General features: G+C 39.3%; 2 protein-coding genes across 3 annotated transcripts; both read right to left on the bottom strand.

The window, feature by feature from the left end:
* Window positions 1-7,013: 7,013 nt before the first annotated feature.
* On the bottom strand, window positions 7,014-10,845 carry LOC107785447 (transcription factor bHLH49). Of its 2 annotated transcripts, none has more exons than XM_016606754.2 (9): window positions 10,707-10,845; window positions 9,197-10,031; window positions 8,872-9,081; window positions 8,718-8,783; window positions 8,534-8,602; window positions 8,076-8,147; window positions 7,768-7,971; window positions 7,567-7,654; window positions 7,014-7,483 (listed from the first exon to the last, which is right to left on the bottom strand). In XM_016606754.2, exons 1-9 carry the CDS (start codon window positions 10,709-10,711, stop codon window positions 7,446-7,448), a joined length of 1,587 nt encoding a protein of 528 aa, XP_016462240.2. In that variant the 5' UTR covers window positions 10,712-10,845; the 3' UTR covers window positions 7,014-7,445. The 2 variants fall into 2 exon arrangements, with proteins under 2 accessions (XP_016462240.2, XP_075089414.1); XM_075233313.1 differs by having other exon boundaries at window positions 9,197-10,089; window positions 10,707-10,833.
* Window positions 10,846-15,983: 5,138 nt separating this feature from the next.
* On the bottom strand, window positions 15,984-16,680 carry LOC142170389 (uncharacterized). Its single transcript, XM_075232289.1, has 2 exons — window positions 16,514-16,680; window positions 15,984-16,188 (listed from the first exon to the last, which is right to left on the bottom strand). Exons 1-2 carry the CDS (start codon window positions 16,678-16,680, stop codon window positions 15,984-15,986), a joined length of 372 nt encoding a protein of 123 aa, XP_075088390.1.
* Between the last annotated feature and the right edge of the window lie 147 nt (window positions 16,681-16,827).

Raw genomic sequence — 16,827 nt, 5'->3', positions numbered from 1 at the left:
AGGCTAAGTGACTGCGTAATGTTTGTGACGGTGGAGGTATACAGAAATGTTAGTTGAAGACAAGGCAGGTGGGTTATCTCCTACGAAGTGTTCCGAGGTTGTGTGATCCTTGTGTGTCTTTTAGAAGGTCTCATTTACAAGTGAAATATAAGTGTTGAAATTTGAATTTTGACTCGCTTAAGAGAGCGGGCTTGACTGTTGCAAGGATGAATGCAAGATTTGCAGAAGATTCAAGGTACCAGATGGTCTGTGTTTCACGAGCTTATGAAGGTTTGAGTTTAATCTCACTATGGTATTGTGGCAGCAGTAAAGTATATGAATGAGTTATTGTGTGTGATTTGGTCTACGACTCCGAGCCAAGTGGGGGAGTCTGCTATTGATTAAGCAATTGCACGGTTATGTGCTATGTTGGTTCCGATTTGAGACGTTCAGGTGAATCAGTTATGGCCTACGGAGGTTGAGACCGAGGATGGCTCGGTTAAAGAAAAATTTTGACGAAGATTATATTATGCTTCATAGGTGTGTGAGAATCACGGGATGTCTTGAGTTGTTATTGGCAAGAATACTCGGTGCATAAAGCAGGAAGTTGCTTGGTTGTATTGGGATAAGGTTACATTCTACGGTGTCGGAGTGCCTCACGAGTTGTTCAGTCCGTTTGATCAGACTAATTGTAGTTTGAGTAGAATGAATAATTCGTGGGAGTGGTTCTAATGTGTTCAAGATTTTACATGTAACAATGGGGTATTTTAAAGTTGTATATGTGGTTAGAGACTGAGTTTTCATTGGAAGATGTCAAGACTTGTGGTGTTTTCTATATTTATTATGGGATTCCATGTATCAGTATCAGGAAGGTAAAGGTAACGGATTTAGATTCGCATGAAGTTCCTCAGAGTAAAGTATTTTGAATGTGGTCCTTTTGGGAATATTTAAGAAAGTATTCAGCGGCTTATGAGTCTTAGGCGGTGTGATTTTGTGCTTGGGTCTCGTGTGGTGAGTTTAGGTTGAGGAATTGTAGTGCTACAGCAAAAGGGAATATCAAGTTGAAGATGAATCAGAAGGAAACTCAGATAGATGGGATAGCTTGGTAGTAGGCCGGATCGGTATGGTAAGGATATGATTAGTTCCTTGGATGTGTACGAGGTAATGAGTTCCTACAGGTATTTTGCGGCAATGCTCTTAGGTTTTGATGGCTTGCGTAGCTTGGTCGAGTTAGAAGGATTCAGTCCTGGCAGGTCTGCTCTGTGCAAGGGGAACTCGGAGAGTTCTTGATGGTTTCTACCTTGGTTGGAGATGTATATTTTCTATGGGCATGAGGAACATGGGATGCATAGTGATTTCCTTCTAGATGAGATCAATGGAAAGTTCTTGACTAGTGGAGTACGTAGATGTTTGTGGCTCGGAAGGGAGATGAAGTTCTCGTGTTATCCTAGGATGGTATGGTATATGCGGTATGTTGTGGAGGATTGAGATTTGCGTGTGTAAGGTTACGGTTCAGTTTTGAACGGAAAGTCATAAAATTCTTAGGCAGCACGGGCAGTTTCAGATGATTAGAGAAATAAGCTTCAAATGATTAAGGGGATGATCTCCAGATGATTAAGGAAATGGTATTGCTAAATGGGAGTAATTTGACGAGGGTATATGTTTCAGAAAAGGCAATGTGATTAAGTTGATGGTACTTTGGTAGAATTGCGGCGCTTTCTTGTTAGATCGACTACTGATATTCGAGTTTGCTTGGTGACACAGGGGAATTTTAGAGTATCTTTCGTAGGATGATTAGGTATTTGAGGTGCGGTATGCATTCGGACGGCGAAATTGGGATCAGGTATGTTGATCCATGTGCCATATGGATTTAGAGGCAGGGAAGTTCTCACATTCAAGCTATGTTGTGGTTGTGAGTAGTGTGTATCGGCACTGTTTAGTGACTATCGGTGTTTGGAGACCCGAGCGGATCTTTTGTGCTTGGCATGTTAGATTTTGGATGGGATATTGGGTTCAGACTGGTTGTCTCCGTATTGTATCATTCTGGACTATTGCGCTAAGGCAGCACTGTTGGCTATGCCGGAAATGCCACGGATTGAGTGGCGAGGTCCGTAGGATTATCCCCTAGTGGAGTGGTTTTATATTTTGAAGACCCAACGGACGGCTGGGAAGGATTGTCTTTCTTATTTGGGCATTCGTGATGGATGTCAGTGTAGAGGCTTCTACCATTGATTCAGTTCCGGTGGTGAGGGACTTTTCGGATGTGTTTCTTGTGGTCGGGCATGTCGCTGGGCAGGGTTGTTGATTTCGGTATTGATTTGATATTGGGCACCGTATCGTATGGCACCGGCAGCGTTAAAGGGGTGGAAGGAGCAGCTTCACCTTGATAAGGAGTTCGTTGGCAGGCTAATGTGGATGCGTGTTCTAACTTGGATCGGCTTGGTTGGCTCTGAATTGTATTATTGAGAGAGGTGTTTTTTGTCGGTTATTGAGCTTATTAGTAATTCGGGGAGGCCTATGAGTTACCTTTCCGTGTTGCGAGGTGTTAGGATTTGTTGGTTATCAGCACATGTGGTGTGGTGTTATTGGGGTCTCTCAGCATGATTCGAGCGGGAGGAGTATTGGATATTGCTTGGCGGATGGCGCATCTGTTATGCCCTTTCGGGTTGTGCGGTGTTATGTACTTGCCTTACCGTGGTTATGATGATTTACTTTGATTCTAGACATCAATTGCACGTGGTCGTCAATTTCGAGCAAAGTGACTTGAGGTGTTCCATGTGGAGCAGTGTTTGGATAATGTCGCGCCTTGCAGCGAATATATGTGGAGGTATGACCTTGCAGGTTAGATTCGTGTGTTCTGTTCCTATAATGTGAGACGGGTTCTCAGCCTTGTGTTGTGGTGGTACTGGTGAGCTTGAGGTACATCTCTTTCATTTGAGTCATTTTCATGATTTGAGTATGTTCGGACCATTGCTTATTGGCGCGCGTATTATGCAAGTTGTGGCTTAGGCTTATATTGATGTGTCATGTCACCAGAGTGGTGTGTTGGATTAGAGGAGATCGTTGGGATCATTAATGAATACGAACGGACTCGATTTCAGCATGTTGGAAGGATAATATCGAGGTTCGACTCGGAAATTTGCTATGGTATTTGCCAAAGGAGAAGTGGCTTCATGAATGGTTGATCTGAGAAATGGTTATAGTTTATTGCGTGTTTCATTTATCGTTGGCAGTATATGAAAGTGTTGGAATGAGACTTTAGTTGATAAAAGGTTTTCTACCGGTATTCGGTTGTTGTGGACAGCTGCTGTGAATAGAAGTTATCGCTACGAGTATTTGAGTTACGTGGTTTATCATGTAATTGCACCTGAGGTTGCAGGTATGGGTTATTATAGCTGGTTCGGGCTTATTCTGAATATAGATGTGAGATTCTGATTTTGTGGATGATTTCGGAAGTGGAAATGGGGTTCTAAGGTTTATGGGCTAGGTTGGATTGTGAAATTTTAGTTGCATTGTGTTATCGGACCTATATGAGATAGGGTGACGTAGGATCACCCCCGGGTACATGCATGGTAAAGTTATTCAACAATTGGTTGGCTTCTGGAACAACTCTGGGCACGTTCGAGGACGATCGTGTGTTTAAATGGGGGAGGATGTAACGACCTAACCGGTCGTTTTCAGCTTTTGCACTTCGCTCGCCAGTTCTCGGGCATGACTTACCCCGTGTGGTGTATTATGACTTATGTAAATCGTTGATGTTGGGTTTCAGGTTAATCAGAATGAATTTGGAAGAACAGTCTCAATTGAAAGCTTAAAATTTGAAAGATTTGACCAAGATTTGACTTGTGTGTATCTGATTTTGGATTGGAATTTTTATGGTTTGGTTAGCCCCGTTAGGTAATTTGAGACTTAGGAGCGTGATCAGAATGCACTTTGGAAGTTCGTGGAAGGTTTACGCTTGAATTGGCGAAATTGAGATTTCGGCGTTTTTCAGTTAATAGGTGAAATTTTGATATCGGGGTTGGAATGAAATTCTATAAATGGGAGTAGGTCCTTGTGTCATTTGTGATGTGTGTGCAAAATTTCAGGTCATTCGGACGAGATTTGATAGACTTTTTGATCGAAAGCATAATTCGGAAGTTTTGGAATTCCTAGGCTTGAATCCGAGGGCGATTTGATGTTTTGATGTTGTTTTGAGCGTTCCGAAATTTTGAACAAGTTTGAACGATGTCATGGGATGTGTTGGTTTGAAGTTACGGGGGTTCCGGGATGTTTTAGATCGAAAATCATAGCTGTAGCAGGTCCAGAAGGGTTGCAGACCTCGGAACCCACCAGCGTGGTCCGCACAAAATGAAGTGCGGCCGCGGTAGGTGTTGTGCGAACCGCGCAAAATGCAGTGCGACCGCGGTGGGGAACATTTCACTGGTCCTACTTCGGAAGCTAATATCTTTTGATCGACAAGGAATTTTAAGATGATTCAAAAACAAAAGTTGTAGCCCTTCGTGTCTAGTTTCCAGAAAAGTAAAGATATTGCAATTTGGACATCTGTAGCGAACGTTATGCCTAAAATACTAAAGCATGTCACTACAGATGAAAACATGTGCGGCCGCAGTCATTTTTGTGCGGACCGCATTGGTTTTGTGCGGACCGCGATCGTTTTTGTGAGGTCCGCATAGGTGAAAATCTGTTGGGTACTCTATAAATACGAGGTTTTGGATTTTATTTAATATTTTGACCTAGAGAACTCGGATTTTGACGATTTTTCGAAGGTTTTTCAAGAAATTCATGGGGTAAGTTAATGTAACTCAGATTTGGCTAGATTACATGAATCTATCATTGAATTCATCATTTAATTCGTGATTTGGGATGGAACTTGGGAAGAAAAATTGTGGAATCTTCCAAAAATATAAAATGATGATTTGAAGAACCAAATGGTACCAGAATTGGATAATTTTGGTATGGTTAGACTCGTGAGGGTATGAGGATTCTGAAAATGTAAATTGTAACCGATTCTGAGACGTGGGCCCAGGGCTCGGGCTTTGTTAATTTCGGGAATTGTGTCATATTGTGATTGTTTTCTCTTGGGCTTTATTCCCTTAGCATATTTTGACGTCCACGTTCTGATTATGGATAGATTCGACGCACGTGGATGCCGATTTGAGGGGCAAAGACGTCGCGAGCTAGAGATTTAGCCGGTTCGAGGTGAGTAATGATTGTAAATGATGCTCTGAGGGTTTGAATCCCCGGATTGCACATCGCAGTGCTATATTGAGGTGAGGCACACGCTTGATGACGAGCATGGGGTCGTGTACTATTGGGGATTGTGACTTAGTCCGTCCCGATTGATGATTTAACCGCGTATTTGATTGAAAACTATTTGCTACCATCATTATTTGGGTTGAATGTCATATTTGGGCCTAATGCCAACTATTTGAACCCTACGGGGATTTTTGTTGATATTTCCTCACTGTTTTGACTTTATACTTGAACTCAGTCATGTTATTTTCCACTGTTTTCAAAACTCAGCCAAGTTTATTTTGCTTTAACACTTGAAATGATATTTCAAATAATAGTTTGGGCTGAGCATCATGATTTACTGTTACCCAAGCGGCTTATGTGATTTTTGACTAAGTAAAGCCGAGGGCATGTATTGTGAGAATACTTTTGGGTCGGGCAACACGTCGCAGCAGTGAGATACTGATTTGATTATGAGGCCGAGGGTCTGAGATATGTACGCCACGAGGTGGCTTGTTGATATTGATATGAGGCCGAGAGTCTGTTATGATGCCACGAGGTGGCTTGATATTGCGCTTGGGCCGTAAGGGGCCCCTACCGGAGTCTGTACACCCCCAGTGAGCGCGGGTACCCATTGTGATGTGAGATATAGCCCGAGGGGCTGATATTGTTCTATGTGATAGCCCGAGGGGCTGGTATTGTTCTATGTGATTGCCCGAGGGGCTGGTACCGTTCTATGTGATTGCCCGAGGGGCTGGTATTGTTCTGAGATATTGCCCGAGGGGCGGAGTTGTTGACATTGTGCCCGAGGGGTAAACTTTTATGTGTTTATCTTTCATATTTACCAGTCATTTACCTGTTAAACTATGGTATTTGTGCCCGAGGGGCAGATTTCTGTGCTTATCTGCACTACGTGTTTTGCATTCATTTGTGTAACTGTTGAAAAAGTCGTTTTCAAAGAAGTTTAAACTGAGCTAAGATGTTTTAAGAGATTTTAACAGCCTCACTACTTTCTTACTGGTTTTGAACTGCTTCTATACAGCATCTTGATATGCTTTACGTGATTTCTTACCATTCAGACTTTAGTTATGATTATTACTCACTGAGTTGGAGTACTCACTTTACTACATGCACCTTCTGTGCAGATTCATGTATTTCTGAACCCGGTAGCGGGTATTGGCTGATCGAAGGCATAGTCATCAGAGTTTAGCAAGGTAGTTGCCGGCGTTCGCAGCACCGCTTTTCTCCCTCTTCATTTCATTAGCCTGTGTCTTGTACATTTTAGACTTTTCAGTTGTATTTATACCATAGTAGATGCTCGTGACTTGTGACACCCCGGTTAGGGCTGTGTAAGGTTGTATTTCCGCTACTTATTATCATTAAATCATGTTTAGACTGCTTTTATATTGTTTAACTATTTTAAAAAGTGAATTGGGTTTAATTGGTTGGTTTTGTCTTCACGAGAGGCGCCATCACAACCAGGTTCGGGGTTAGGGTCATGACACAATCAGAATCAAGTATTTCCTAATAATTAAACCAAACAACAATTATTCTTTATCCCTCGTACCAAACGAGCCCTTAATGGTCTTATCAACTCAACATTTTGGTTCAGTTGTTTATAAGTTCCATGGCCCTCATTCACTGATTGATGTGATAATGTAGGTCTGTGGTAGCAGAGAGAGCACGAATGACAGTCTTTCTAGCTTATAATTAGCTGCATTATAGGAGACAAGAAAGCAATGACAAGATTTGAATAGATACAGTCAACAAAATCAGGATCATTATGGAGAGAATTAATGTTTTGGAAGAAAAGAATGCAACTTCACTTTCCTACCTCAAGCATACATTTTCAAGTTCTTCCTGATATAATAAACAAGAATGTAGTATTCTCTTTCGTACATTCAACAATTAAGGCCAAACTTCATCATCCATTTTCCTTACATATACATCAAGGTGATAAAATAATTTTCTTGAACTTTCATTTGATATTGCAGATGAAGAACACGTGTCTCGTGGTATAAGCTGTTACTTTCTTGGTAGCCAATTATATGATACTAAAGTAAAAGGAGGTCAAGTACACCATAAACACACTCTTAGCTGTACATCGAATGTAGAACTTCTTCATAGGGAGCATTTTGTGAAATAGGAATAGCTCTTAACTGTGACGTCTTCCCAAATGTTCCATGTACCCGACAAATAGGAAGTTCAAGCAGTTGATATCTAAAAAATATTCAAGATTCTTCTTTCATCTGGCCTGATGGCAAAGGACCTTCAAGTATGTAGAATTTTGTAATTATTAAAGGAGATTATGCTAATTTGCAATTAAAAAATCTTGAGGGGCATATAAAATACCACTTAAATTTTGACTATGGAGGGGCGCACTTGTACTGAGACCCATCTCGACAACATTATGTAGCTCATCATCCCATATATTGGGTAACTGGAATATAATATGTCGAATGGTTAGATTACAGAGTAGGGCTATTCATGCTGCAGTGGTAGAACAAACATTCATGACTCACTACATGAAATATATAGTATTCAGAATGCTACCTGAGATGAGGACTCTTTGTAGCCACCACTAGTTGCGGATAAATGGGGATAGATCGACCTAAGAAGTGCATTGGTAGAGTTTCCTAAACCAGGAAGACCTGACTGAAGTAGGGGGGTTGGCAGTTGTTGCAAGGAGTGATATGACATTGTCATATCAGGAGCAAAAGCAAGTGACGAAGAAGGAACCGCTCGTGAATGGAGAATCTGCAAGAAGAAGTGAAAGAATGTGCTATATTTAGAAACTAGAAATTATGCATAAAACCATGTTCTGCTTCATGTAATTCACAGAAAAATGCACTGATTCTTACATCTTTTGCAAGGAGCCCATCAATATTAAAATCCAGCCGCGGGTCTATCGTTGCAAGCTTCACTGAGAGGAACTGAGAGAACAAGAAGTCCAGTCATTTATCGAACACAAATACGTTAAGAGGCCATGAAAAGAGGGTTCTTGTGTTTCAAGTAAACTTCTTAGATTTTGCAAGAATTTAGCAACAACAACTAAATCAGAAACTAGTGATTCAGAAATCAGAAATCAGAAATCAATGCAACATTTTGTGGAACAGTAGATGCATGTGCATTACATTTTAAGATTCGAGATAAAATTACCACCCAAAAGAGGGAAAACAGGGAAAACAAAGGTGGGCTTAATCATTCATTAAACAACATCATCAGAACGAAACAAAAATGGATTTTGAGGGAAGTGCAAGGGGAATAACAAAGTAAAATTTGGAGAAGTGAATAATAGATAAATTATTAAATAGCGCACCTCCACCTGTCTTTGAAGAGATTGTACATAATTAATGATTTCATCCAGCATCACTGCTTTCCCAGTGACCTGCAAAACCACCAGTTCTCAGTTCTCAGTTCTCACTCGAGATGTATTAAGAGAAGATGCCTACTATTGTGATGGACGTGTTATAAGAAGGCTGTTTATTGCAAAATAAACTAACCTTGTTGCAACCAGGTACAAGATCCTGAAGATATTTCATCCGTTCACTGATCTTCTCCCTCCTTAGCTGTATCAAAATAAAGTAAGTAAAATTTGAAAGAACTACAAGATGAGATCTCGTTACAACCTTTAAGCTTCTATTTTGGAGTCCTTACTCTTTCTGCAAGACTATGGCTATTTGTTGCCTGGCCTCTTTTAGCTCGAATGTGTATGTATTCTTCTTTAGGTGGATCCGCCGATTGAGACCCCTGTTTACTATTCTTTCCACCAAGCCTGTTTTGCTCTCCCTTCTGAATTTCTGTTTGATCTTTTGTCGGTTCAGCTGGTGGTTGTTGTGCTCCCTTCGTTTGATCAAGTTCTGTATCCTAACGAAAACACAAGAAAACTTAACATAGAAGAACTTGCACAGAACAACATTTGGAAAACATTGTAGTTGCAGCTATTGCCACAATAAAAATTGTTTATACAAGCAAGTTGTACCTGACCGCTTCTTTTCCTTTTCTTTGAGCCAAGGCCCCTAGCAGAAGAATCCTTACCCTCCACTTCTTCTTGATGGCCGCTACATTCAGCCTCATCAGACTCATTTCCGGAGATGCCAACACATTCCTTTGCTTCATCCAGAGACCTAGCAAAGCTTTCATTTTTCTCATGCTTGATGGGGCTTCTATCTGTGGCCCCATGTTCAAGAGGTAAAGAAACATCCTCAGAACCTTCAACCGCGTTTCCTACGTGCTGCTTCTGACTGATTGCAGCAGAAGGTGACTGTAATATGTTACTAGCGAAAACCTCTTGCGGCCGATGCAAGGCCAGTGCATTATGATACGTATTAGGAGAACTAGGGATGGTAAAAGGGTTCATCATATCACCAACTTTTCCTCCGCTGAAGCATGAAAATCTTGCAGCTCTCTCAATAAAACCTGAATCAGCTGGAAACTGAGATAAGCTCTGAGGAAGCATACCAGGAGTAGGGGGTACAAACATGTCCCCTTTCAACGACATTGCATTTGGTTGAGTCCAACTCATAGCAAGCATTCTATTAACATTAGTTCTCAGACGGTCTGCATTTGTAGTGCAATGAATCGTTTGAATATTAGTATCACATAAGCCTAAGTTTGACGAACTGATCGGATGATCCCAAACACTAGCACAGAACGAATCTACCATTGGATTGCTATTCGAAACCATCCCGACGGATGCATTTGTCAAATTGCTGCCACTTAATTGCCAATCCGATGACATATTTGGTGATTGGAAGCTCAAAGCATCCTCACACCTCTTTTCTGACTCAGCATCATCCTTGCTAACCATATCCATCCTTTGAAAGTGTAGCAAATTAATCAAGACTCGAAAAAGTTCTCAAAATCCTCGTTGATCTATATTTGACAATCTTAAGTAAAGATCATAATACAGGTGGAGAAATTAGAGCAATATTTCTTCATATACCCCATCCACAAGGTAGGAGTAAGGCCCGCGTACACACCACCCTCTCCAGACCCCACTATAGGATTATACTGGTTATGTTGTTGTTATCAAAGTTTCCAGCTCAACAAGATGAAACAAGACTACAAAGGTTTGTACACTAGAAAATCAACAAAGAATTTAGCACAAACAAGTCAAAGCTAGCCTCTAAAACAGCTGGAATATACATAACCAAGAAAATAACAGTTCAAAACACAGAATGGAGAAACAAAATGCAGGGATCATGGAAATTGGAATAAACCAATAACTCATTAATATTCAAACTTGCGTTGAACCCATTATTCCAAATCATTCACAAAAGTCCAAGCAACATTATCCAAGAAAACACATTCCCAGTTCAATAAAGAGCATTTGCAGTTAATTGAAGAAGAAAGGCATTAAATTTCAGCATCATAAATACTCCTTCTTAAAACCCTAGTCAGAGTAAAAAAAACAGACCCACCCACCTTCCTAAACTCAGCTCTGAAACAGAAAAAGACCTGACTAAAAAGTGGGAAGCAAGAAAAGATACCTCATTTCAGATTGTGTGCTACATTTGGTTCTCTGTACACTATTTTCTTGAAATTTGGTTAATGTTCAAAACTGTTATGTACTGTCACTGTTTGCTGTGAAGATATAAATAACACTCTGATACTAACCACAGTCCAAGACTTTGAGCGAGAGGAGACTTTCAGAAAGAGAGAGAGAAGTGTACAAGAAAATGGGTATTTTTGAAGGAATAGAAAAAGGAAAGCTTAGAAATAAAGGTCTCTTTGCATTTATAGCCACGCCTGCATTAAAAACAGAGTCTTGATGATTCACCACCGGCACTTCTCCTGTTAAAATATTGAACTAACCCCAACTTTTAAAGGTAAAAATTATTAACATTAGTAAATTTATAGAAATACTTATGCTGTGACCACTGTTTTAAAAGGCTTTTTTGGGACTTGCCTCGGAGTTTGTCGTGAGGCGGGACACTATTAAAATGCCTTGAGACTCATATGTGGAGCTTAGTTCTCTAAGATTTTCGCCCCCAAGTGTTCGACGGTGCTCCCTAAACACGCCTAACGCTTAACGCTCGGGACTCGCCCCACAATTCTTATGCAAATCATGTGTTGAATTCACTAATTTATACTGTTAAATATCAAAATTCTTTAACAAATGAACGATTAAAGTTCTTTCTATCTATACAAATATAAAAATTGTGAATAATTCAAATAACAAAATATATTATGGCATACTTACTAATTGAGAACATCGTGAGTGTGAATATCATTTGAATATTTCTTCTAAAAATAGATAACCAAAATTTATATTGATCTTCATATCTTAGTTCTATGTCTCTCAAAATTATCATAAATTTATTATTTTAGTATTTAAAAATAATTTTATATTTACTCATGAAGGAGTAATATTTTAAATTATAGTTTTTGAAAAATTTATTGTGTATTTACTTTTAAAGAGGTAAAATATGCCGTTTGATAGTAATATTTTTTGAGAAATTATAATTTTTAATTGTTTGAAAGTTAAGAGGTTGGAATTAATTTATATTTCATAGTAACTTTAACAGTATTGTATTATTTATTCTTGTAAAACATGCTAAATATTTTATTTTATATGAGTTGTTTTAATTCTTTTTAGTTTTCTTGAACTTTTAATGCATCTCTTTATATTTTATTGTGTTATAATGCTATATTATTTATTCATAAATTTAAAAAATTAAAGATCCATGGGGTTTACTCCCTATGTCTCGAGGCTTTCGCCTCGCCCCGTATTAAGTAAAACGCCCCGCCTTACGCCCTTGCCTTTAAAAACACTGGTTGTGACGTTTGGTATAGTTTTGAAGATATTGTCAATTTACAGGAATCAAGCTATGACTATTGCTAATTGACAATGAATTATAGGGAGAGAAAGCTATAGAGAAGGAGGAGAGAAAATGATATTTTTCATTACCATCGTTAACACTCTTGGATCAATAACTGATCCTTTTAACAGACTAACTTCCTAAATTTTTCTTCTTTACAATTTTGTCGTTCTAACTTTCAATACTTACACTTTGGTCCCTAACTCTTAAATAGTGTCTATTATCACAAAACTCACCCTCAAGCTGGAGGGTGAAAAACATCCAACGTTTCTAGCTTGGACACAAGAATCTGGTGTTGTGCAGTACCTAAGGCTTTAATCATCATATTTGCAACCTGCTCTCTTGTTGATATGTGTTCTGGTGCAATCAATCCACTTTTAATTCTTTCCTTCATAAAATGGCAGTCTATCTCTATGTGTTTAGTTTTTTCATGATAGATTGGATTGGCAGCAATCTGTAAAGTTACTTTGCTATCACAAAACAGCCTCACAGGTGTGTGAACCTCAATTCTAAACTCTTTCATCAACCTTGAGAGCCAAACTACTTCAGATACCACAATTGTCATGCTTCTATACTCAGCTTCTGCTGAACTTCTGCTCACAGTCTGTTGCTTTTTTTATTTCCATGAGATCAAGGAATCACCCATTTTCACCACATACCCTGTAATAAATCTTCTTGTGTTTGGGCTGGCTGCCTAGTCTGAATTACAATATGTTGTGACTTGTTCTACAGGTTCCTTTTTCAGTAACACTCATCTTCCCGGACATCCCTTAATATATCTTACAACTCTCAATGTTGCCTCTAGGTGTGACTGTTTTGGATGTTGCATAAACTAACTCAGCATTTGAACAGCAAAGCATATGTCTAGTCTGGTTATGGTCAGATATATCAGCTTTCCTATAAGCTTTTGATATCCACCTATATCATGTAATTCTTCATCTCATGTTGCCCTTACATGCTTGTCATAGTCTACTGTAGTTAGCTTTTGATTTTGTTCAAGTGGAGAACTTGCAGGTTTTTCCCCACTCAACCCAACTTCAGAGATCAGACTGAGGGCATATTTCCTCTGATTGAGAAGGATTCCCTTTGGTGACCTCATGATCTCTATACCTAGGAAGTATTTCAATTCCCCTAGATCCTTTACTTCAAAATTCAAATGCAATGTTTCCTTTGCTGCATGTATCATAGCTTCACAACTACCTGTAATCAACAGGTCATCAACACAGACCAATATAATTACCACATTTTGCACCATTCTTCTTGGTGAAGAGTGAATGGTCATAGGCACTTTGCAAAAAGCCTGCTTTTGTCAAGGCATCAGTTAGCTTAATATTCCATTGCCTAGATGCCTGTTTAAGGCCATAAAGTGACTGGGACAATTTGCAAATCTTGGACTCCACTTACCTATGAAAACCTTGGGGCAGATGTATGTAAACCTCCTCATAAAGATCTCCCTGCAAAAAGGCATTATTGACATCCATTTGAAAAAGATGCAAATTCTTTAAAGTTGCCAAGCTAATCACTATTCTAACTGTTACTATCTTTGCAACTGGTGAGAAAGTTTCATGGTAGTCTATACCCTTTTGTTGTGTGTAGCCCTTTGCCACAAGTCTTGCTTTGAACCTTTCTATCTCTCCATTTGCCTTGTATTTGACTTTGTATACCCATTTAGACCCAATTGCCTTTTTTCTGTAGGGAAAGTCTACTACTTCCCAAGTGTTGTTATCTTATAGGCCCTTGATCTCTTTTTGTATAGCTTCAACCCACCTAACATCTTGTGAAGCTTCTGAGAAAGACCTTGGTTCTACGTCCGTTGAAATGGCTATTAGATAAGCTCGGTAATAAGTTGAAAGATTGTCATAAGACACATATTGTGAGATAGGGTAGGAACTATGATTGGAGGAGTTCCCAGTAGTATAATAATCTTTCAGCCAAATAGCATGTTTGACCCCTCTAGCTGATCTTCTAAGGGCAACTAATGGTACTCGTTGAAGCACATGAGGATCTGCAGTAGGTGCAGTCTGAGGCAATTAATCATTGGGCTGAATGACTGAGACATTTGTAATAGGTTCTAGGTAGTGCATAATGTATTTGATCATGTGTCTCTTCCTATGTCATTTCTCCTGATGCAAGTATTGAAGTCCCAAGTTCTGGAATGACTTCATGTTCTTAGAATGATTCAACTTGGCCATCTTGATCGGTATTGTGATCACTAGTATGATCAAGTTGCATATCCCTGCTACTTCTTTCCAAAACTTCAGTTCTATCTGCAGTATTAAGAAGAAATAGATCCTCATATTCCATGTGATTGTGGTCAGTCTGGAAAGGAAACACATTCTCTCTGAAGTTGATATCTCTGTTAACTAGGAAGGTGTTATTATCTAAATCAAGCAACCTGTAGCCTTTTTGAGTCTCTAAATACCCTAAAAAGACAGTTCTTCTTGCTCTTGGGGCAAATTTGTCACCTTTAGGTAATGTGCTTGCATAGAACAAACAACCAAACACCCTTAAATGATCCAACTTTGGGTGCTTCTTATGCAGCAATTAAAAAGGACATTTCCCTTTCAAGACATCTGAAGGCAGCTTGTTGATCAAGTACACAGCTGTTTTCATACAGTCTCCCTAGAACTTCACTGGTATATCACTTTGGAATCTTAAAGCCCTTACTACCTCTAGAATGTGTCTATGCTTTCTCTCCACAACCCCATTTTGTTGTGGAGTATATGGACAGCTGCTTTGATGCACAATACCTAGAGATGCATACAGATCATTGCACTGAGTGTTGAAAAACTCTAGGCCATTATCTGTTCTTATATTCTTAATCATTGTGTTAAATTGGTTTTTAACCAAGGCAACGAAGTCTTTCAACACTACTATTACTTCACTTTTTGAATGCAACAAAAAAATCCAAGTATATCGACTGAAGTCATCCATTATTGTCATAAACTAATGCTTTCTGTCATAAGTGGGGACCTTATATAAACCACATACATCAGTATGCACAAGTTGAAAAATACTATCAGACTTACTACTACTATTTGAAAACTTGAGCCTACTTTGTTTAGCTAGTGGACAGACTTCACATAGCTTGTGCAAGCCTGTATCAACTTTATTCTTTAGTTCCTCTAGTTGTTGTAAAGTACTTGATGGTGCATGTCCTAATCTTTTATGCCACAATTCAGTATATGTTGTCTCCTCCTTTAGAAATCTTAGCTGCTACCACTCTTTCCCTTCTAAGTATGTAGAGTCCACTATCTTCTTTACCAATCCCCAACACCTTGCCATTGTAGATCCCGTGAAACACACCGAAATCAGGGTAGAAGGCAACCCAACAGCACAACTCTTTAGTTAGCTTGGATAATGAAAGTAGGTTGAATTTAAAATCTCGCACATGTAATACATTTGTTATCTTTTGTTTTCCCAGAATAAGGTCATCTCCTGAGTGTGTGATCTTTGACTTATCTCACGTAGTTATCTCTACTCCATAATTGTTATCACCTTCATTTTCTTTAAGACTTTCTAATACTTCTTTGCAGAATGCTATGTGATATGATACACTTGTATCTATTATCCAATCATATACCCTACTATTGGATACATTAGATAGCAATGACACTATACCTGTCATGTTTGATGAACTCGTTGCAGCAACAGATCCTTCTCCAATAAAGGATTTGGTCAGCAAATTGACTAAGTGTTTGTAGTTCTCCTCTGTCATGAAGCTTCCTGGAATCTGCACTTTGACATCTGTTTCTCCTTCTGTATTCACATTGTTAGCATAAGGTTTGTATCCACCTGGTTGCCCTTTCTTTTTGCTCTTGAAATCAGCTGGATACCCTATTATTTTGTAGCAATTTTCCTTTAGATAGCCTTTATACCCACAGAGTTCACAGATTAGCCCAGGTTTCTTCCCTTTGAACATTTGTCCTCTACCTGCTAACATAGTCAAGGATCCTTATTTGTCTCAACTACTCTTAATGCTATTTGACTTTCCTCTTGTAATGCAGCTGAATATGCTTGATTTACAATGAGTACTGGCCTCCTTTGAAGAATATTGCTTCTTATCTGGCTATAACTCTCATTCAGTCCCATAAGGAACTGCAATAACCTCTGTCTCTCCAAGTGATCGGCATATGGCCTTGATTCATCACTGTCACATGAAGGCAAGGGTGCCAATATGTCCAATCATCCCACAAATCTTCATCTTTGAAAAATAAGAGGTAATTGAATATGCACTTTGTCTAAGTGTCGCAATTTCTGCCCAGAGTTGATAAATCCTAGTCAAATTGTCTTTGTCAAACATCTCCTTGAATTTATCCCAAACCTTCCTTGCACTAGCAGCATACATAATACTCGGTACCAATTTACTTGATATTGTGCGACTGATCCATGAAAGTACCACTGCATTACACATGTCCCATTATACAGCCAACTAGCCTCTGTATGAGCTCTTAGGGCAGCTTCCATCCACAAACCCTAGCTTGTTCTTCACCAAGAGTGCCACGTTCATCGCCCTACTCCACAGTGCATAGTTCTCTGGCCTTGTGAGCTTTAGCGATATCAGTGATGTTCCAGGTATGTCAGAATCTCGAAGGAAAAGTGGACGATTATGAGGTAATTGATCGACCTTGCTGTCCGCCATTGTTGAGCTTCAATTTTCAAGAGCAAGCTTCAGATCTACACAATTACGGTGATCGCTGCTCTGATACCATGCCAATTTACAGGAATCAAGCTATGAAGATTGCTAATTGACAGTGAATTATAGAGAGAGAAATCTAGAGAGAAAGAG

This window comes from Nicotiana tabacum, chromosome 16 (genome assembly GCF_000715075.1).
Source record: "Nicotiana tabacum cultivar K326 chromosome 16, ASM71507v2, whole genome shotgun sequence".
Taxonomy (NCBI): domain Eukaryota; kingdom Viridiplantae; phylum Streptophyta; class Magnoliopsida; order Solanales; family Solanaceae; genus Nicotiana; species Nicotiana tabacum.
This window is presented reverse-complemented; position numbering and strand designations above follow the sequence as displayed.